This window comes from Propithecus coquereli, unplaced genomic scaffold (assembly GCF_000956105.1).
Source record: "Propithecus coquereli isolate 6110/MARCELLA unplaced genomic scaffold, Pcoq_1.0 Scaffold175, whole genome shotgun sequence".
Classification (NCBI taxonomy): domain Eukaryota; kingdom Metazoa; phylum Chordata; class Mammalia; order Primates; family Indriidae; genus Propithecus; species Propithecus coquereli.
This window is the reverse complement of record NW_012142190.1, coordinates 1,141,806-1,164,027: the sequence shown is the minus strand read 5'-3', so window position 1 is coordinate 1,164,027 and position 22,222 is coordinate 1,141,806. Positions and strand designations below refer to the sequence as shown.

The 22,222-nt window shown below is 52.6% G+C and overlaps 1 protein-coding gene across 1 annotated transcript; it reads left to right on the top strand.

Annotated features, from left to right (window-relative positions):
• The first annotated feature begins 688 nt into the window (after positions 1-688).
• SLC7A1 (solute carrier family 7 (cationic amino acid transporter, y+ system), member 1) lies at positions 689-18,542 on the top strand. The gene is made up of 11 exons (XM_012642131.1): positions 689-1,058; positions 3,976-4,134; positions 5,856-6,030; positions 10,783-10,904; positions 11,530-11,752; positions 12,513-12,652; positions 14,460-14,562; positions 16,213-16,430; positions 16,696-16,862; positions 17,446-17,554; positions 18,251-18,542. The coding sequence occupies exons 1-11, from the start codon at positions 689-691 to the stop codon at positions 18,352-18,354; spliced, it is 1,890 nt and encodes a 629-aa protein (XP_012497585.1). The 3' UTR covers positions 18,355-18,542.
• The last annotated feature ends 3,680 nt before the right edge of the window (positions 18,543-22,222 follow it).

Genomic DNA, 22,222 nt, shown 5'->3' with positions numbered 1-22,222 from the left:
CCACCTGCGGGTGGAGACGTGCCCCCTCGTGGAGAGCGTCTCAGCGTGGCCGGCCAGCGTTGCGCCCACAAGGAAAGTGCTGCCTCGAGCAGTAACGGTTAGGAAAAGCCCTCACTTGTAATGATCCAACATTTTTCTGCTCTGGCCCTAACTCCCTGTGAACTTAGAAGTGGAAACAACTTGTTCCTTATTCTCAGAGGATCCTGGAAAGATCTAAAAAGGCTTCTCTTGGCTATTCATGACCTCTGGGTTTTAATGATCACGATGTGGTTTGGGTTGCCTCCCTTACAGTGTACTTGAAAGAGCACCTTGTCTTTCCCGGTAAATGACGTGATTTCTGAGAGTAGAAACAATGTCACTAATTTGTGTTCCCCATACTGGGTCATTTCTGCCCCCGGAGGATTCTCAGTTAAGAGGAACCGAAATGAGAGACCTGGGTCAAGTGCGCTGGGCACCTGGCCCTGCTGGGACTTTTCTACACCGGCTGGTGAGACCCAAGACTGGAGAAGTCGTGCTGTTCTGACAAGCGATGGTGGAATTCGAAGAATTAAACCGTCTTAGCAGGAAATGGTTGTAAAAGACCTGGTCACTGTCTGCGTTTCGGTAATGGCTAAGATGAGGGTAGTGTGTGAGGCAGGAAGCAATGACTCAGCGCCTCTGTTCTTTCTCGGCAGATTCGAACAGCAGAATGGGGTGCAAAGTGCTGCTCAACATTGGCCAGCAGATGCTGCGGCGGAAGGTGGTGGACTGCAGCCGGGAAGAGAGCCGGCTGTCCCGCTGCTTGAACACCTTCGACCTCGTGGCCCTGGGGGTGGGCAGCACGCTGGGAGCCGGCGTCTACGTCCTGGCCGGAGCCGTGGCCCGTGAGGACGCGGGCCCTGCCATCGTCATCTCCTTCCTGATCGCCGCGCTGGCCTCGGTGCTCGCCGGCCTGTGCTACGGCGAGTTTGGTGCCCGAGTCCCAAAGACGGGCTCTGCCTACCTCTACAGCTACGTCACCGTCGGGGAGCTCTGGGCCTTCATTACCGGTTGGAACTTGATCCTCTCCTACATCATCGGTAGGTCCCAGAGCCCTGGGGCCTGCGCCCCCCGCCACTTTTCTGCCTGCTCCCACCTCTGGCATGTGGGTGGGTGCCCCCAGAGCCTGGCTCCTCTGCAGGAGCTGCCTCCTCGCTCGCCTGTCGCAATGTCCCATGGTCCTTTCGGGGAAGGTTAAGTAGCCTGCAGGCATCACTGTATTGGCTTGGCCTGCTCTGCCCTGTGCCCTCGTGCAGGGACCAAGCCAGACCACGAGCAGGTCACTCCTGTTAACAAGAGAGACATAGCGTTAACAGGATGTTTCTAATTTGTTAAAAAGTATTTAGTTTCTTTTAGTATTTTTTTTTCTGATTATTAGAGTAAATACTTCACTGAAAGAGAAAAAATTGAGAAATAAAGAAAAATACAAAGAGGAAAGTAGAAATACCCATTGCTACTACTTTTGTGAATTGGAATATATAATATATTTTAATACAGTCTGTCTCTTCATACAACAGTATACAATAAACAGTTCTCGTACTGTTAGCTGTTACTCTGGAGTAGCGTTCCCAATGGTTGCACACCATTGTATAGATTTATACGCATAGCATAATTCGTTGGGTGTCCTTATGGGATGTTTAGATTGTTTCCAGTTGTGTTCTTGTTGTTACAAACAGCTAATTACTTTTTGTCTTCGGGCATAGCCATGATTTTTTTTCCTTAAAACTGCTGAAGAAGCAGAATGTCTCCGTAAGTGGGGCTGCGTATTTTTAAGGCCTTTGTCGATGTGGTTCTCCACGCTGCCGGGGCCCTGCCCTCACCGGCAGCACTGGGCATCAGCCCCGAACACGGCCACCCAGCAGACAAGGGACCAGAAACGAAAAGTCTTGTCAGCTCTGTAGACGGACATGCTTTGCTCCTCTCTAACGTTCTTTGCATTTTGACTACAGCTGAGGCTGAACACATTGACTTAAAAGAAACAAACACCTGCACATAATAAGCAAAGGGTATGAATGGCCACTTCACAGAAATAAAAATACAGATATCTACTAAACATTTAATTTTATTTTTTAAGCAAGCTTTTCGGCAATGTTATCAAAAAACCAGTAAGAAGTGGTAAATTGAGCCGTGTGGGTCCTGGCTCCCTTGGGTGTCAGCTCTCCCTGGGACTCCCCAGCCCTGAAGGGGGCCGCCCTCTGGGCCCCTGGGCAGCACCTCGTCTCTCTCTCAGCAGCTGCAGTATCTGCTGAGCGCCGACATAGCTTCCCCTTCTGTGTTCTAAAATCAAATTCGTAATCTTTTTTTTTCCAGTTTGGCATCAAAACTTATAACCACAAATGGTTCTCACAAGCTGAAGTCTCTCAGTGGGAGTGTAGCCATTTTAAGTGGACCGTTATGTTTCCAGAGGATTTACCTGGGCATAAAATATACATTGAGCATGAAGCGCTTGCCGCTTCTAGACCAACAAATGAAAGAGTCCTTGCCAGAGTGCTGTTTGCTTGTGTAAGACTATTTGCATGTGTTATGAAAATTTATTCTCAGCCTTCGCTCCTGGGGAAGGGCAGTTTTTTTCAGCAAACAATTTTTTAAAAAGGCATGATGCAGAAATGGGAAGGGGGGCAGCTGGGAAGTAAAGGCTGGGGAGCCCCTCCCATCCAGCAGGACGGGGCTTGGGAGCCAGATCCGCAGAGCTGGCCACATAGGGGTGGTGGGGAGACAGTGAGACCATTTTTACAGAATTCATAATAGACTGGCTACTCAGGAGGAAGCCATGTGTTTACATTTTTCAGTTGTTGGAAAAGTACTCAGTGTGAGACCAAATAACAAAATTGAATGTCTATGCAGATCACTCTGGCAGAGTTCTGTGGATAATTCAGACCATAGTCACCCACAGGGCCCACAAAAATAAAGGAAAACGCTATATGCAAATACTGGAATTTTAGAGATGTTTCCTGAGAAACACCACTCTGAGTGGTGTTTGATGTTTCCTGAGAAACACAACAGTGACTCTCTTCAGAATTAAACGGGAGAAAATTAGCTGGGCGTGGTGGCATGCACCTCTAGTCCCGGCTACTCGGGAGGCTGAGGCAGGAGGATTGCTTGAGCCCAGGAGTTTGAGGCTGCTGTGAGCTATGATGCAGGGTCCTGGATCCAGCCGGGGCAACAGAGTGAGACTTGGTCTCAAAAAAAAAAAAAATTAAACAAGAGAGAGAGAAGCCAACTATTGTTGGCATTTGGGTCTGCCTCTGTGTTCCTCAAGGCTGGGGAGTTTGGGGTTTGGGGAGAACGAGGAGGGCTGGGCTTTGTCTGTGGTCCTGCACTCTGGGGACACTGACCTCCATGTTAGGTTCAGGCACAAAGTGGCAGAGGTGGCTGATACCTGCTCTGAGATGAGCATCTGGCTTTGTCCCTGAGATGGGGGGGCTACCCCTTCAAGAATCCTTGGGCCCCTCTTCTTGCTGAGAGAATCATGTTATTGGGGTGCAGGTCTCATCAACTCTGTTGCCAAGGGGGTCCTGGAAAAGGGGCTTCCTAAGCGATGTTCCTCTAGACTGCCAGATGTACCCCTGGAGTGCATTATGAAATAAATTTCGTGAGTTGTCATCAGTATTTTTTGAATGAAATAAAATAGGTAGCATTAAGTAAATATTATCCGAGTGCCTCCCAGGTGGTAAGGGTGATTGTTTCGTAAAATTTTTTTTGGGATGTAAATGTATTTGATGCACACAGTACACGTGTGCATTCCTCTCCACGCCCCAGAAGCCTTCTCCTACTTTTCACTCCCAGCCTCGGTTGACCCTCACTCCTGGCCCCGCACACGCTGTGGTCTGGCTGCTGCTGCGAGATTCCAACGCGCCGTCTATTACCTCTGAGCGGATGCTGTCAGCGTGGAGCCCGATGACAAATATCTGCTAACTGTTTTCCCTGAATCCCTCTGCTGTGTGTGTTTTGTGGCAGGTACTTCAAGCGTAGCAAGGGCCTGGAGCGCTACGTTCGATGAGCTCATAGGCAGACCCATCGGGCAGTTCTCGCGGACACACATGGCCCTGAATGCCCCGGGGGTGCTGGCCGAAACCCCCGACATATTCGCCGTGATCATAATTCTCATCTTGACAGGTAAAGCACACACTGAAAAAGAGACCGGGTCGGACCCGTGGGCAAAGCGTTTATGGCAGGCTCTTAGGAAGTTCCTTCCTTCCTTCCGTTTCTCTTTAACACCTCTGCACCGTTTCTTTTTGTTCTGCTCTGTTTCCGTCATTCATGCAGATGTCTTGATTGGCTCCTCATAGGTTCACACAGAGCTGGTCTGCTTCATCGCTGTTGAGTTGTGTACCATTTAATTAAAAGAGAAGCTCAGGCGTTTAGTGTAACTGTTTGTGGAGTAAGATTTTGTCAGCGCTGCAGGCTTTTTGCACAAGTGACCCAGGAGTAAAAATTCTTTTGACTCAGTGGATGACCATTTGGCAAGGAAAGTGGTCATTCATCAGCCAGGAAAATGTGGAGGAATGAAGTCTGTCTGGAACACTAATGTGTGCCTGGGGCGTCTAACGGCGTCTCGGATGGTTTTACACCTAACAACCATCAAAACACCCTTTGAATAAATAAGTTTCATGACAAAATTGTGGTTACAGAATTTTGAAATTCCAGACACTGCTTGAACACAGCTGAGAGCAACTTCTAGTTAGCGACATGTATCCGTGTCTCGGCCAGCAGGATGACAGTTTCGCTCCATGGGGCTCCACAAACATGAAGCTGAAATGCAAATAAATTCATATTTGGGGTTAGAAAATCTTGGATGAATTTTTAAAATGACATGCCTTATTTTACACATCACATAATTGAAATAACTTTGCCCAGGCTGGTCTCGGCAGTATTTCTGGTCCAGCTGGCAGAAACATGTATCAGAAAATATTTCTTGCACTAGTAAGATTTTATTTTATAATAATAAACGTGAGAGGTAGGGATGCATGGCAAGGTGTTCTCCCTGTGATTAACTACCCAATTCTCTTCTAACATCTGCACTTCCGAACTCAATCTCATAGGCACAGCAGTTTTTATTTTAAAATGTACGACAGGCATCCGTGGCAGAGCAGTGGTCTCAGATCATGGTGGTGCTTGGGTGTTGCCTTCAGCCCCTCTCTGTGTCGCAGAGAGTTCGGCTGTGGAAGTCCCCGAGTGGTATCTTCCCCCTAAGGCGGTCCTGTGGGATGTGCTGTCAGAGGTTCCTCCTGCGCATTTTTATCACTTTTTATTTTAATGCGAGTTTACAAGCTAGAGCTAGTTGAGCTCAGACTTTATTTAATATGCACTGACGAGGAACCATGTGTGTTAGTGGTTCCAAAACCACAGCTAGTTGTTATTACTAATATATTACTAACATCCCAAAGTCAATCTGAATGATTCCCACATCTGAAAAATTCTCACTGTACCAAGAAACTTGAGCACAGCGTCTGTTCCTGGATTTGCTTCTGAAGGTCGGTTCCCAGCAATGTCATTTTAGTGCAAAGGATCGGCGTGATGGGGGGGTCAAGGCCCTCTGCACCCTCTGCGAGGGGCTTTCCACGGGCGGTTGACTGTCATAGTCCTGATCTCGGCAGTCCTTGGGTGCCCCTTGGGTGACACCCTTAATTCTCAAGGGGATCCAGAAGACCAACTCTGAGAGCCTGTGAAACACCCCTCGGACTCGGGTTACCTAGGTTCCTGCCCCTAGAAAGACGATGAGTCCCCCCTCCACTCCCAGGTTCTCTCCCAGTCTCCTCCCACCCCCATCCCAGGAGGGGCCCACGTGGTGTGTGGTTACCACTCAGACAAGGTTTCCTGTCTGTGCACTTTTTCAGGACTTTTAACTCTTGGTGTGAAAGAGTCGGCCATGGTCAACAAAATATTCACTTGTGTCAATGTCCTGGTCCTGGGCTTTATCATGGTGTCAGGATTCGTGAAAGGATCAATTAAAAACTGGCAGCTCACGGAGGACGATTTCCAGAATACGTCCGGCAATCTCTGTCTGAACAAGTGAGTTGTTTCTTCTGTCCCTCGCGTGTGGCCATTCTCCATGTTGGTATTTCACGACACATACATGAATCTGGGTCTGTAACAGGCTAGGACAGTGTGTGCCTTTTTAGAAAAACATCTTCGAATACATTTTGTTAATGTTTTTGTTTTGTTTTTTGCAGCTGAGGGTATTTTATATGTTTGGAGTTTCTGCGAAGGTTTATTCCCCTGAATCGGACAGAACATTGTATGACGAGAAAGATTTAGGAAATCAGAATCGTCGCTCTAATTCCAAATTGTGTATAGTTCAGGACCGTCGTCGTCGGACTCACTCAGTAATCTCTCTTTCCTCGTGTTCTGTTTCACGGCCAGCGGTCTGCGTTTTGTATTCAGCAAAGATCGTCTCCGCGATGCCGTGCTGATCCATTTTACCTTTAAATGCCTTCCTATTGTAGTGGTAACACAGAGGGAAGAAGAAATATGTGGAACTTTGGCCAAAGGTTTTCAGAATTACTGAAGTACCAAAATATGAATATAACAATATCTTCCTCCCACGTTTGACGTGTGTGGCCTCAGCCTGACAACCGTGGCCCTGTCTCTGACGTGGACACTGGAGCTGGAGGTGGCGGCCGGCTCTCCACCCTGTGCCTTCTCAGGCCTTCTGGCGAGCTCAGGTCATCTAAGAAACAGAGCCAAACAGTCGTAATGAAGCAGGTGACTCTGCAGGTCCCAGGATGGAGAGTGGGGGTTTGGGTTTTATCTGCGATTCTACTCTAATTCAGGCTGGAAGTTAAACTGGGATGCTAAAGAGACCCTCCTACAATGCTGGGGCTTTAAAGTGATGTTTCAGGTTCTGAAATGAGCAGTCCAGGCTGGCTGGCCAGCTCGGCTGCCACAGACCTCTGGGGACCAAGATGTCTTCCATCTTGCTCCATCATCCCCTGGGACGTTGTCCTCATCTGCCTGGTCAGGGTTGTGCTGTGGGCACAAGCACGGCCCAGCTCTCCTAGGAAGGAGAGCCTGGGGAAGAGAGCGCGCCCAGGGCTGTCAAGGACAGACCCAGAAGACACACGGCCCTTCTGCCGTGTTCCACAGGCAGGAATCTAGGGGCGGCCACACCTGGCTATAAGGAAGGCTGAGAAGCGCTATCTCACTTTAGGGGTATTGGCAGCAGAGGGTCATTGGTTTAGGGCCAGGTGCCCAGCTGTGTCCTCCAAGCATTGATATGGGGCTGGAAGCCATTACTAGAGCGTAAACAGGAAACTATTGCATTGGATACATGAAACTTCACTAACGCGAATATTATGTGGTTAACAGTTCAAATGAAAACAGCCTTGCTTTCCTAAACTCTGTTACAGAGAAATGAGGACTTTTAATGTGTCATTCCCAAGCATTCCGGAGTCATATTTGTGCCAAATTTATCAGTGCCCATTAATTCAGGGTGGAGTAAAGCCAATTCAAAATATGATTTAAAAACTTTGAGAGCATATTTTACTGGTTGCTATTTGTAGGTCAGGAATGAAAGATGGGTACCTCTCATGTCCTGGTTGCCAATCGAGATTTAATTTTACTGTTTTTATGAAGACATTGTGCCATCCGATGGTATTTACTTTCATTGGTCATCCTCACACAGACACCCTGGGGATGATGAACTGTTCTGGCCTCCCAGACAAAGCAGCATTTGTTGCCCCAGCCCCCGGATCACAGGTGGGGCCCCTCAGTTACATCTGATGGACTCACTACCAGGCCTAGCCCCCCAGGCCCGGGGCACAGCTGTTGGGGATGGTAGGGAATCGGGGGAGCTCTACAGGACTGGAGTCGAGCTTGCTCTTTCATTTTGTTAAAATCTCTAAGCATCGTTCTTTTTTTTTCCTTCCAGCTGTAGATTTGTATTTCTGATAACAGCCATGTAGCCTTGCATGAAATTGCTTGTCTCTCTGAAATAGTAGGGCACTTCCCAACCAAACTATATAACATGGAGGAGCTTCAGTGCGCGTGGGTTTGGAGGCAGTTTTGACCACACTGGGTTTGTGATTTTAGGATGCTCTTCCCGTGGCTGTCTGGGAAGGCTCCTTGGAGCCTGGAGTCAGTCTGTGTCTTGGTCTGCAGTAGGGGTGTTACCGTGTTACCCACAGACTGGCTGGTTCCTCACTGCCTTTGACTTGTGCTACCGCTGGCTTTCTTATCCAGTGTTCTGTAGATACGGCAGTAGCAAAGCATCCATCCTATGTGGAAGCCCGTGTAGAAAGTGTTGCAAGGTATCTGTCCGTTAGGGTGGAAACCTCAAAATAACACTGGCTTCACCAAGATCAAGCTGTGGTTCTCTTTGGTGGCCAGTCCATGGGCCACATTCCCAAGGTCACCCCAGGACCCAAGGTGGCTCCTCCTGCTCCAGCGAGCAGGAAGGAGAAGGGGCAAGTAGAGGGCACCCCCACTAGATCCCCAGACATTTCTCAGCAGGCGCAGACACCACATCTGCTTAAATCTCCTTGATCAGCACTTAGTCCAGTGGCTGCACCTTGTAGCTATCGAACTAGAGAAACAGTCTTGATTCTTAGTTGGATACTAAATATATCTACCCATCCAACATCCAGCTAAAATAATTAAAGGTCCCATTTCTGTGTAGAACAGGGGAGTGTGGCTTTCGAGGACAGCTAGCAGTTTATGTCAGGGTGGCGGGTGTAAGGACATGGGAGCCCGGCCGTAGACGTTCACCGCTCACGCAGGGGTAACAGGCCGTGCAGGGGGACCGTCTCGGCCCTGGCCCCCTTACTTTCCCAGATACTGTCTTTGCTAACTTCTGAGTGGCTAGTTGGGTACAATGCAGAAAGGCTGGCCACCCATTCTGCAGGGCAAGCAACGCTGAAGTGAGACCTGGATTTTGCCTCGCCTCGTCACGAGGTGACATTGCGGTCAGTGGGCGGCACTGGCATATCGTTGCTCACATGCGCCTTCACCTGTCACTCACGTCCCATGGCCTGGAGGTGTATCTGATTCCTCCCCCGCCACAGTCCTGGGGACCCAACTATGAAGCCTTTTCTTTTGCCTCCTCCCGCTGCAGGCCACCCACAGCCCCTTGCTTCCCTCCGTCCCCACCTTCCTCATCCTTTGTTCTTTGCCTGTCTGTGTGAGGAAGGCCCGTGCCAGCCCTTAGGCCGCTTCTGCCAGTCGATCTGTTTCTGGAGTTCAGTGATGTATCTAGTCCCTGCACTCTCCACCTCCCCGGAAATGGAATTCTCAACGCCTTTCTAGGTGCTTGTGCCTCAGGGTTGTTCTAAGCATCCCGGCAATACTGGCCTTCATTTATTTGTATTTGCAGCCGTTTCAATAGCTCGTGATGCCTTAGGACTGGAGCCAGTGGGCGTCTGTCGTCCTGGCAGCCAGAGGGCCCCAGCCCACAGAAGACATTCTGACTCCTGAGTTCCCCTCCTCCTGGGGTCTCCTCCTCCCTCTCCTGAGCCATGTGGTTGTCACCTGTTTTGTTTTAAGCTCAGGCCACTTTATAAGAGGAGTCTGCTTACCAGGGTGGCACGTTCTTTGGCTGATTTATGTCCACAGTGGGAGCAGGCCGGCCAGTGGGCCGTCGGGACTGGGAGACTGTCCTGTGGCCTTGCTGACTTATTTCTCCTGGGCTGCTTGTGTTTGTACTTCGGTTGTCAGTTAGTCACACTTTAAGATAACAAAATAAAGCTCTTGTTTGGTAACACGTTTTCCTACATCCATCGCTTACACATATCCTATATGGTTCTGCTTCTCGCGCCAGGAAGTGATGTGATGTAGGGCAGGTTGTCCTGTGCGGTCGGATGGAGGTGGCTGTCAGCCTGGTCGAGTAGGAGGGACAGAGGAGGGTGGTGATTGTCCTCATGAGCCCGGGGCCGCTCACAGTGGCCCTGTGACAGGACAGAAGCCTGCAGCCCCGCTGCTGGCAAAGGTGTGGATGGAGGGGAAGGAGCAGGGGCTTGGAGGACTTTACGGTGCCCTGGAATGGGCCGAAGCGCCGTGCTGAACGTGGGCGCAGCTTCGGTCATGGGTGTCAGATTCACCGGGACTGTTTGCTGAACATTCAAGCAGCTGGTCTTCTTTTGGACATCTGCATTTATAAACTGTGCTTGTTTGACTTTGCATTCATTAATTTAGCAGATATGTGCCGAGTCCTGCAGTGTGCCAGGGCCGTGCCAGAGCCGGTCCCCACCCACCAGGCAAAAGCTGTGCAACCCCCGGCCCCCTAGACTCTACCTTATGCATGTGGGTGCTTAAGACTAAGGCAGTACGCTTTTTTTTTTAACCTGAGTTTCTCCCAAAAATGATTGTTTTGAGGTTTAGTTACTGATAAGTATGGGACCAGGGGCAGGTCCGTGCACTTGACTGGTGGCTCTGTGTCTCCCTCTGGGGGCTTCCTGGGGAGGAGGGGGTGGGGCCAGCCACAGTGGTTGGCTTCTTCCCTATTTCCTGTTGGACCCCCCCCAACCACAGCCCCTGCTTCTCTGTGCCAGAGTCATTGTTTAGAAGGTGCTCTGGAAAGGGCAATACTGTGCACCCTTTTGGTTTGGGGTCACGAAGGGCAGAGAGGCTGGCTGCCCACGGAGTTGGAACGCCGTGGCGGGTGGCAGCACCCCCAGGTCTCGGGCAGAGGGTCTGGAGCCCTGGGCAAGGCGACCGTGATTGGTGGGGGTGGTGACTGCCTGGCGTTGCTTCTCTTCAGGAGATGAGCGCTGCTCCTTGAGCCAGACTGCGCACAGGTGTTGTGATTTTGACTGTGGCTCTTTTTTCTAGTAACACAAAGGGAGGGATGCCTGGCGTTGGTGGATTTATGCCCTTCGGATTCTCTGGCGTCCTGTCAGGGGCAGCGACTTGCTTCTACGCCTTCGTGGGCTTTGACTGCATCGCCACCACAGGTACGTTCGCCCGCCACCGTCCGCGGGCCTTCTGCTCGCCAGCAGATAGCAGCGACGCTGCATAGGGCTCGCCGCTTCCCGTCCCGCTGCCGCGCTCCGGCGCGTGAGTAACGTGTGTTTCTGCAGCTTCCTGCTAATCCCGATACCTCCCCCTTACCACGTCCCTGAGTGGCAGTGCCTGACAGGAAACCGCATCAGGAACGTGGCTAACGGTCCTGCTGTTAGAATGGATAATGGCAGTGTAGCTGCAGCCTGATTTTACATCGGTGCATCATCCGGGAGAAATGAGGCCATTAAAAATACCGTCATCCTGGTGGATTGAGCCGGCCAGGCTCCACTGAGCCTCCCAGGTTTTCTCGGCCAAGGGAAACAAGTCTCTTCCTTGGCTGAACCGCGATGTGTAGGCCGAGAACACCATCTGGGCCGTGGGCCGTCTGGTGTGTGATACTGAGTGCTGTCCCCGTTCCCGGAACCCCCAAGGACCCTGTCCTATAGGGTCGAGCACTGTGGGGCCGTTACTTGTGGCGTGCGTGGGCTCCCTGGCACCAGATGCCCTTGGGTGTCACGCGGGGAGGCCGCGCCCCTGGCCGCCTGCCCTGCTCAGGCTCACCCCGGCTGCCCCTAGGCGAAGAGGTCAAGAACCCGCAGAAGGCCATCCCCGTGGGCATTGTTGCCTCCCTCCTCATCTGCTTCGTCGCCTACTTCGGGGTGTCGGCCGCCCTTACGCTCATGATGCCGTACTTCTGCCTGGACAAGGACAGCCCCCTGCCCGACGCCTTCAAGCACGTGGGCTGGGAAGGCGCCAAGTACGCGGTGGCCGTGGGCTCCCTCTGTGCGCTTTCCGCCAGGTGAGAGGGGCTTTGTCCCCTGGGAGTCCAAGGGAGGGAGCCAGGCTTTGGCAGGCCGGGTTGAGGCCCTGTGGGACACGAGTCAGCCGCTAATATCCCTCTTCCCTTGAGTCAGAGCCAGCACCTCAGCGCCAATGGTGGCTCTCGCCCCTTGTCGTTGCTGTTAATCATCCCAAGAGTTGTTTGTATTTCTGACATTTTCATCCCGAAGAACCAAGGCTGACTTCTCAGCGAGGCTCTGGCCCTCTGTCCCTAATGTCAGCCACGGGACCAGCCCCCTCTTTGAGCCCCATATTTTGGCCCTTAGTTTGACGATCACGCTGGAGAAATGTTTTTGCCCTGGTGTCTCCCGCTAGCCCGCGTCAGTAGGAACCGTTTGCTCACTGTCGGTGCACCACAGAGAGGTCCTTGTGAATGCAGCGGTGCTTGCATTTTCTGTCTGGCTCAGCTAGAAACAATTGCAGGAGGAGACGTACACTTAGCCTTCCATATAGACCACGACTGGATTTCATCTCGGTTTATGTTAGGTGTTTCCCGTTCTTTACCGCAGTCCATGCTGACAGCGTGTGCTTTTTCTGGGGTTGATTTACTAAATGCCGGGTCTTCCAGCTGTGGGCCTCCCAGTGTGGGGGATTGCAGTTCTCTGTGAGAAATGCGGGCTCCCTCTCCTCAGTGGTAAGCTGTGCTTGGTCGTGTGTGGTGCCCGTATCCCTCATGAGCCAGTTTTGCTCACACGTTTTGCCTTTTCCCCCCAATCTAGTCTTTTAGGCTCCATGTTTCCAATGCCTCGAGTTATCTACGCCATGGCTGAAGACGGACTGCTCTTTAAATTTTTGGCCAAAATCAATGATAGGACCAAAACACCAATAATCGCCACGTTAACCTCCGGTGCCATCGCTGGTAAGTGCGGGCACTCACTGCATGTGCCAGCGTTTTCGCAATTGAGTTATTATTCCCTAGGGAGACATCTTGAATCGTACTGGTCTGTGAGGAATTTTAACTGGTCTTTTTAACACACTTGGAAACTGGTTCGTTGAAAGATACCTGTCCTTTTGACCAAAGGCTAATACGGCCAGTGTGGCAGAGGACGTGATGGAATTCTTGAAGAGTTTGAACGTTCTTGTCCACTCACTGGGCAGAGCGTGGCACGCACTGTCCTGCAGAGCCATTTGTCCTTCCCCCTCTCGGAGCGTTTCCCTGTGCAGACCTGGGCAGGCTGACTTCTTGCATGGTGCACACCAAGGGAGACATTTTGTTAGCACCTGGAAATTCAGTGTCCGTGCATCTTAGCACACGGAATTCTCTGGAAAACAAGTATTCCTTACAATCAGCATTTTCTAAAGTGTTCCCCCTGTTCCCCTGGGATATTGAGGGTGTTGCTGATGAAGCTGTCTGCCCGCGTTCATACGTGGCGGCAGACCCAGAGGAGGTTCACTTTCTGCGATCAGGTGCATCACCGAGAGGACAATTTAGATGGACTTGTTTCATGTGTTTCCTCCTTTCTTGGTTGTGTTTTATAGCCTGAGAGGCAGGTATCATCCCACTGCATAGAGGTAGCAGCGCAGGCTCCGGTGAAGCGAGGGTGCCCACCCGTGAGGGTAGGGTTGGCTTTTGACTCCTGGTTTGTTTTTTATGCCAAAGTGGCTGAGGTCCTCCCAGCGTCTGAGCAGAGTGGTGGGTCTTTTTGGCAAGTTAGGGCACAGGCCACTGGTCACAATTCATACCACAGCAACTTGTCCCGTGGCCACTGGTGAGACACTGGACCATCTAAAGTGAGTGAATCGCTCACCGGGTTTTGTTGCTATTTATGCCCTTAGGGAAGTGCACTTACTTTTTTGGACTCATAGGATATAATAAAAGAAAGCTATTTTTAAATTATTTAATAAATTTTTCCTGTGATTTTAGCTCTCGAGAGTGATTGCAGTGGCCAGGTTGAGGGGTACCCTATGTGGCCAGAATATTTAAGGGATTGAGGAACTGGAAATAGGAAATGTTTTTCAGTGTTCACATGTAATTCGATCGTGTTAAAGGCAGGCCCTTAATTTCCTTCCCGTGCTGATAAAGGCCATCAAACCACGATCTTTCGAGTGACTGTGAAGTTGGTGCCATTCACCAAATCCAGGATTGACTCTTTTTAATTTGGTGGATGATGGATTGGATGGGATTGATGGAAGATGGATGGTTAGATGGGATGAATGGATGGATGGGTGGATGGGTGGTGAATGATGGATTAGGTGGGATTGATGGAAGATGGATGATCAATATATGGATGATGGATGGATGCACTTGGCTGTTTGTGAGTCAGCACAGTGTAGAGGAAGACACACTGGATGCAGAGTCACAAGAACCTAGTTCACATCCTGGCTCGTCTACTTAGGAGCTGTGTGACCTTAGATAAGTCTCCTAACCCTTGTGGACTTTAGTTTCTCCATTGGAGGTATAGATAGGGGTTACAAAGTTGCCACTAGGATCAGAAAAGAAGAAAATACTCTCTAAACAAATGTTAGTGAGTATTACTGTCTTTTGAGGACTGCGTGTAATTTAATCATTAACTTGTCTTTGCTCGAATCCAGTCTTTCCATGGCAAGGCCAGGGGTGGGAGTAAGAGCAGTGCCTTTCGTGTGCCCTGCACCGCGGTGGGTGGTGGGCCTGGCGGTCGGCGTGTGCAGAGGGCCATCCATGCATCCTGACGTCTGTCTCTTCCCAGCTGTGATGGCCTTCCTCTTTGACCTGAAGGACTTGGTGGACCTCATGTCCATTGGCACCCTCCTGGCCTACTCTTTGGTGGCCGCCTGCGTGTTGGTCTTACGGTATGTATGGCGATGCACCTGGTAACCTTTAACAGTTGACATTGTTTATAAGGTGTAACTTTCAAGTTGGTGATCGCTCCATCCGGGCTGTGGAGGAGAGGGTGGGGTCTGGGTTGAGCGCCTAGTTGGGAGGACGTCCTTGAAGGGTTAGGGGCGGCCCCTCCCCTCCCTCTATCATGGGTCCTCATTTTTCTGGCTAGATGTTGGGAGGGTAGAGACAGGTTCTCTGTCCAACTGTCGGGTCTGGATCCTGGGATCAGAGTTTTTGAAGGCTTAGGGTAATGATGACACCTTGGTCCAGGTTCTTAGGATGGAGGAGACTGGGGCTGGCCCGGATAGGAACCGGGAGACTCCAGGGGCTGCGAAACTTGGGTCAGTGTGATGCTTCTGCAGCCTCGTTGCACCATGGCTGGTGGAGTGAGTCCCATTGCATGGTGTGGAGCGTCCTCCGCTGACCAGGTTCTGGCTGTTTTAGTCTTGTGTGGGCCAGGCACGCCCCGTGGACAGTTGCAGTAATGCAGCTCTGGGCCCAGGTGGGTGCTCCAGTGTTCTGTCCTGTCCCCGTGCTGCTCCCAAAGCACATCCCTGGACTCCAGTGTCCTTTGCTATGCGGGAGAGGGCTCTGCTTTCGGGGGTGGCCGGGGCAGCATTCGTCATGAGAGCACGTGCTCATGGAGACGTTCGGCGTTGGTCTCCCCACAAGAGCCGCCTCCTTTCTTTCCAGGTATTCGCACTTGCAACGTCATTGATTCCATTTTGAATGTCCTCAGCGGCTAATTAACATAAAACCTGGGTTAAGACTTAGTAGTGTCTGTGTAGAATCAGCTAAAACGAGTTTGTGGACCCCTTTTTCCTCCGCAAAGGCTCAGTGCTAGAGTATCCTCTGAGGCCCCTCACTTTCTTAATGGACCGAGTGGTGTTGCACAAGTGAATCAGTGCAAAAGTGGTTCCGTGTCTTTACGCTCACGCTTACAAGCGATCATATGCAAAGTCATTCACGGAGCACTCTGTTTCCAAAGCTGGTGGAGAAGATTTGCACTCTGCTTATTTTGGGTGCGAAGATAAGGCGTCTCGTTGAGAACAGGGGCTTCATTTGCAGGTAGCTCTGTCTTGGCAATTGCACCGCGGGCTCAGTTCAGCACTCAGCAGTAAATAACATAGAGTTATTTACTCTGAGGCACTTGGAGTTTTAAAATAAATTGATCCAATTAAGTCACACAAATAGCATTTCTCAAATCCATCAGCCCGCAGGCACGTTTCCCTGGCTGTCCTTGCCACGCAGGATCGAGTGTTACTGCCTTCTATTTCTGGCCTTCCCTGTAGCTCCCCGCAGCTTGCGTTTTGTGGGAAGAGGCCGCGTATCTTTCTCAGAGTGGGAGAAGCCCTCCCGGGGCATTCCCCTGGGCTGCCCCGCTGTGGAGGTCACATTACCCAAAACAGAGTCACCAAGGAGGGTGTTGCCAGAAACAGGAGACCTGGGTCTCTGCTCCCGTCTCTGCGTTCCGAGAGGGGGCGCCACTCTGGCCACCTGCTTCCCGTTCTGTGCCTTGTGTTCCCGCAACTTACCTGTAAGGGCGTATTAAGAACTTGAGTTGACGCACGTCCTGCTTGAAGGAGAGTACAGTGGTCATGCGGTACGTTTCTCTGCAGGTATCAGCCGGAGCAGCCTAACCTGGTGTACCAGATGGCCAGAACGTCGGACGAGCTGGATCAGGTAGAGCAGAGCGAGCTGGGGAACAGCAACGACTCCCAGACGGGCTTCTTGCCAGAAGCAGAGATGTTTTCTTTTAAAGCCATACTCTCACCCCAAAACAGGGAGCCTTCCAAATTCTCTGGGCTGATTGTGAACATTTCAACCAGCCTTATAGGTAAGAGCTTGCCCTTCCCCGTGCAGAGTCTGGGGTCTTGCTTGTTGGCGTGGCACGGGGCCCAGGCAGTGGGCTTGGGGGCGGGAAGGTGCTAGACACGCGCATCTGTCTTGCCACCGGACTGCGACGTAGTTGTTCCGTCCCAACTGTGGCTGATTCCTTCAGAAGTAGAGCCTCCCTCCCCCCCAGGATCTGGGGGGAACCGAGGATATTGTGGGAACTTGAGACACAGTTGGGTTGCACCCCTCTCTCCTGTGCCTTTTAGCCACTCTTATCATCATCTTCTGCATCGTGGCCGTGCTCGGGAAGGAGGCTCTGACCCAAGGGGAGCCGTGGGCAATCTTCGTGCTCACGGGATCTGTCCTCCTCTCCACCTTGGTCACTGGCATCATCTGGAGGCAGCCTGAGAGCAAGACCAAGCTCTCGTTCAAGGTGAGCGTTCAAGGAGGGGACAGGCCACAGACTGGCCCTCCTGCTGGCTGGCTGGCCTTGTGTGGGCCTGGCCAGGCCTGGGTGCCAGCCAGCCTCCCGGGGCAGACGGGGCAGGAGCCCCAAGGCACAGGCAGTGCTGCCAAGAAAGGTCTGGCCCCAGGTGGCAGGTGTACCTGCCCACGGTGGCTTCTTGTAAATGTCCAGGCGGGTCGCATGTCATTCCCAAGCCTTGGAGATGAGCGAGGCATCTGCATTTTTGATTATACAAATAACAGGATAGTCAGACCTTAGAGATGATGTAGAAGTCCCCCTTCTAGTCTCTCCTTGGGAGGAGAATTAGGATGGCGCTCACCTTGGCATTTCATAGCTTAGAACCAAATTCCCACCTGTTGGGATCTGCCCACATCTGTTGGGGTGCAGGCTGGAGGTTGGCGCTCACTTCCTCTTCCGCACCCTTCCTGACAACCCCCGCGACTCTTAGGTGCACGGTCCTTTGCTAGGTAGTTTTGCTGAGTGATGCAAATAGGCACCATCACCGAGCCCGCCACCCCGGCAGATCTGACGCCGCCTCATGTCTCTGCAGGTGCCCTTCCTGCCGGTGCTGCCCATCCTGAGCATCTTCGTGAACATCTATCTCATGATGCAGCTGGACCGGGGCACCTGGGTGCGGTTTGCCGTGTGGATGCTCGTGGGTACGTTATGCTGCGACCAGCGTGTCCAGGGTCCTGGCTTCTCTTGGGCTCCCCTGGCCCCCAGCTTGGCTGGACAATTAGTGTCGTAGAGTCTCCTTGGTTCAGATTTCGTAACACAGTGAAGCACGTAGTCAGCAGTTCTCTCTAAAACACTACTGAGCTCCTCATAGGTTGTGGCTCGTCCCCTCCCTTTTAGATACTTTTCGATTTCATTGCCTCTTGCCCAGCGGGATTCCCGACTGGATAACCTCCTACAGGGGTAGCAGGGGCTGTCCAGACAGCCTGGGACCTCTAGCACCTGCTGGAAATCCCCCCCCCAGGAGGGGCTAGCGTGACTTCCAAGGACTCTCGGGGCCTCGGGCCTTCAGGGAATTCGGCTGAAGGGCCCTATTCCCTCCTGTGGCCCCCGGCCCAGCCTCCCAGTCTGCTAAGGAAATGCCTCGGCGTGAGGCTGTCCAGAAGGAGACGTGGCTTTGCCAGATGTGGAAGCAGACAGTGACCTTTGCCGACTCTATTTGAAGAGTCATGTGGTTTCTCCAGATGTGGAAGGTCAGCCCGGGAGGGCCGCTGGCTGCGGGCTCGTGCCCGTGCAAGAGGCTTTTCTGTGGGGCCTCAAGGCCTGGGGCAGCGGCCTCTGTCTGTCTCCCGGGCCTGGCCCGCTCCGCTCACGCCCCGTCTCTCGCTGTTGGCCCACAGGCTTTGTCATCTACTTTGGCTACGGTCTGTGGCACAGCGAGGAGGCGTCCCTGGCTGCCGACCAAGCAAGGACTCCTGAGGGCAATTTGGACCAGTGCAAGTGACGTGCAGCCCTGCCCCCTACAGGGGGCAGCAGCCCCGAGGGACACCCCCAGGAGACAGGAAGGCACCCCGCTCTCCCTACCAGTGTAACAGGAGCCGCCCCCAGCCACGACGCCCCCAGTGCAGCTGAAGGTGCAATTACGTGAAGCGCAACCACAGCCACGGCTCACGTGTCCTGCCCAGACCCGGCTCTGCGGCCCCGCTTACCTCCAGACAGCTCTCTGGCGGGGGCCTCTTGGCTGTGGCTGGCCTCTGTGTCTCCTCCCTTCCCTCTGAACCAAGAAAGCCACTCTTCTCCTCGTTGGCTCAGCACCCTGCTGCCTCCCTCAGCGGGACAGAGGCCACCTTCTCTCCTTATCCTGGGAACCAGGCTCCCCGTCCTGAGGACTGCTTTGGATGGAACACGTGCATCCTCCAAACTCCCAGTAGCCAGCCCCCCTTCAGTCTCCATGGTAGCCATAGACGAGAGACAGTACCACAAAACGCTGTGCCCCGCAGCCCCACCCCAGAGCCAAAGGACAGCTGTGTGCTTAAAAAGGAGCAACAGGACCGTTTCCTTCTCCTGCTCCTGCCCGAGTTGCTTCCAGGTGGCTGTTAGGGTGGGACCCCTCCCCCACCGGTCCTTCTGGGCATGGTTTTGCTCTGACACCGGGGCAGGTGGCTCCTTTCAGACAAGGAGGAAGGGCTCGCTCCCGGTGGGAACGAAGGCCTTAGGGCAGGGGCGGGCTGGCTCCACGCACGCACATGCGTAAACCCGGGGTCTTGCCGCCCACGCCGTCCAGGCCTGGGCCAGTTCTTGCTGCTTCCGCTGCTTTCGCTGCTGCCTGCACCCCACGTAACTGGAACCCAAGACTGTCTGTGTAGGACTGGCCTCAGATTGGCGGAGTTTAGAACTATTTCCTGTGGGTCTTTGCCTCACTGACTCTTGCCCTCCCACGCTTGCTCTGGGCTCCTGTGAGGTTCTCAAGGCAGAGGGCAGCTCGGTCCAGGACCACGGCACGTCTGCGTCACCATGCTGCTGGCCTCTGTCTTACGCGTGGTGAAACTGAAACCAGTGCATAGTTGTTGAGTTTTTGTGTCTCTCTCCCCCACGCGGCTGTGGGTTTTGATTTTCTTTTGGAATGTGGCGATATTTTTCCCCTGTTCTTTTGGCGTCTCTTTTGGTGTGTGTTGTCCACGTGTGATGTTTTTTTGTGTCAGTGTTGTGTCTCTCTTGTGTCTCTCTTCTCCACACTGTGGCTTTGCATCCGCGGAGGGATGCTGGCCCTGCCCTGGGCCTCCTGCCTCCATAAGTCGGAGAGCGCGGGTGCTGCTGAGACTCCAGCCTGCAGCTCCCTGTCTGCAGAGAGGCCGTGGGCCTCCTCTAGCCCGGCCGGGCTGGGCCAAACACCGTCCCACACACTCCTCGTGGACTGCGGGCAGAGGCAGCAAGAGCGCTGATGGGCCTTACTTCCCTCCTAGCACAGCTCAGGAGACACAGGCCCCGGTGTTGAAGGGAGGTGGCGCTGTGGACCCCGCGGGAATGTCAATGCTGCCTCCAAACTTGGCTGCCCCTTTCTTTCCAATCTGGCCTTTGACACAGATCTGGTAGAAGGAAGCCTGATAAATTAATAGCACTTGACTTTGCCCCCTCTGCCCCAGAAGGTCCTTGGAGAGAAACGCAAGCATTGGTGTCACAGCCAGTGGAGGGCCGGTGGGCAGCCGAGGGCTCGCCCTTCACGCCAGGCCCTCTCACTGTGCAGAATCGTCCTCCTAAATCTCACTTGTGAACGTTCCAGAGGGAGCATCATAAAGGCCCAAAGCGTAGATTTCCAAAGAAAGGTATTTACATCTATGTAGATTGGTGCTGTAAACTATTTTGGTAAATATTAACTTATTTTGTCGGGGTTTTGGTTATCTGTTGTGTTCTTAGGTCCTAGTAGCTATTTGCTTGCTTGATTTGTTTTTTCCTTTTTTTTTTTTTTCCTGTTATTTTCTACATAGGCAAAGACAACTTGAGAAAAAGAGGGAGTCTGAGATAAGTGGTGGGGAGAGAGAATTTTTTTTTTTTTAACTTCAATTTCTCACTCTGGCTGAAATTGTCATGCAAGACAGCACCCGGTAGACTGTGTTGACTGCTGACGTTTCAGCTGCCTGTGCCGCGTCCTGCAGACTGCGCAAGTGGTTCCCTCCACAGAGCCCATCAGGGGAACGAATGTGCCGCACGGGGGGTCTGCGTCCCTTCCTCACTCGGGGCCTGCAGCACGACGCAGGAGCATGCGCAGGCTGGGCGGGGAAGGGACGCTCCCGCGCCCTCCCTCGTTAGAGCAAGGGCTTCCTAGCGAGGAAAGGACACCGAGGATGACCCGCATAGATAGCTCATTGGTCGCTGTGCTTTTACCAAGAGTAGTTTTGTGCAGTTGCCAGAGGTTTTCTCTGCTGCATGCGAGGGCAGTGACATAAGTAATGGTGTTTGGGATCAGTCTCACAATTTTAATAGACTTTTCCTTATCACATCCCTCCTTCCTTCCCCTAAATAAAAACACACCCACACGGGCAGGAAAAAAAAAATGACTGATAGTTTTACATCTCTCAGTTCCCCTGCCCAAACAGGAACATCCTCAGTGTCACAGCTGGCCGGTATTTTCCTGCGTAGTCAGAACTTCCACATTACCGGAGACACAGCCGCAGGAACGCTGTGTCTGCTGTTATCTGCGCACCGGCCCTGGCACCCATGTCTGAAAGAGCATTTGTGACAAGTAAGCATCTGTGCCTGTCTCCCGTCCCCCCACGACCACCCTGCAGCACCTCTGCTGAAGAGTAGGGGTGGTGGGGGTCTCGAGTGAAGCGGCGGCCCCAGTGGGAGGCGGCACGTGAGCCGGCTTACAGGAGGGCAGCCCTGCTGTGGGGAGGGGGACCGTCGGCGAGGCCGGGCCTCCGCACACCCCAGCCCCGCTCGTCACCCCTGCTCACTCCGCCTCAGCTGCCCTTGGTGTTGGGTTTGTTTTTCCAAACCAAGAGGGAGGAGTGATAGACTCATTTTTCCTAGGTCGTTTCAGAAAGATCGCTTAATTTATATTATTGTCAGAATTGCTCAGATCTTCCCCTACTTTTGGTTTTGTTTCTGCAGCAGTAGGAGGAGGGCCAGGCCCACCCACCCTGGTCCCTGGCGCTGGCTGCGCTGTTGAGGGGGGCTGGGAGACGGGTAGGAATGTGGGTGTGCCAGCTTTTCTGTCCCACCGCCCGCTAAGCAGGCATTCTGAGTGTGCTGGTGTTCGCAGCCCCACGTGGTGTGTGGCCTCCAGCTGGACACTGGGTGGAGACGAGCCAGAGCTGGGAGCCCGGGTGGGAGGCCCCCCAGCCCCCTGCCAGGCTCGTGTGTGAGGTCATGGGCACCGCCTGACACGCAGGGGCTCACCGCTAGAGAGAGCCTGCCTGGCTCCATGCCAGGGCCCATCTTTTCTGATCTAAACATCCCATTTTTACGCAGACACCTTTCTTTTTAACATGAGCTGACAGTTGTGTTGGTGCCCAGGAACATACACCATGAAGACAGAGAGTGCGGGGCCGTCTCGCCCCAGGGCCCCAGCACCGCCGTGTTCTCGGGTGGACGAGAGACACGTTTGTGTCCATGTGCCCCGGGTCCCCTGATTGAGCTCCCAGGCCGGGAGAATTGCTGGGCGGAGGGGACCCGATGGTGTTTGCGTGTGGAACTGTTCCAGAATGCAGCTTCAGATGGAACTGAATACATGTTACATATAATTGTTATATATAATTTAAAACACAGGGTGTCCCAACAGTCACCCGACATAGGGAAAATGGGAAATTATAGCTAAACGTACCTTTATTTACAAAGTATTCATTACAAAATTTTACAAAATTCTTTCTTTG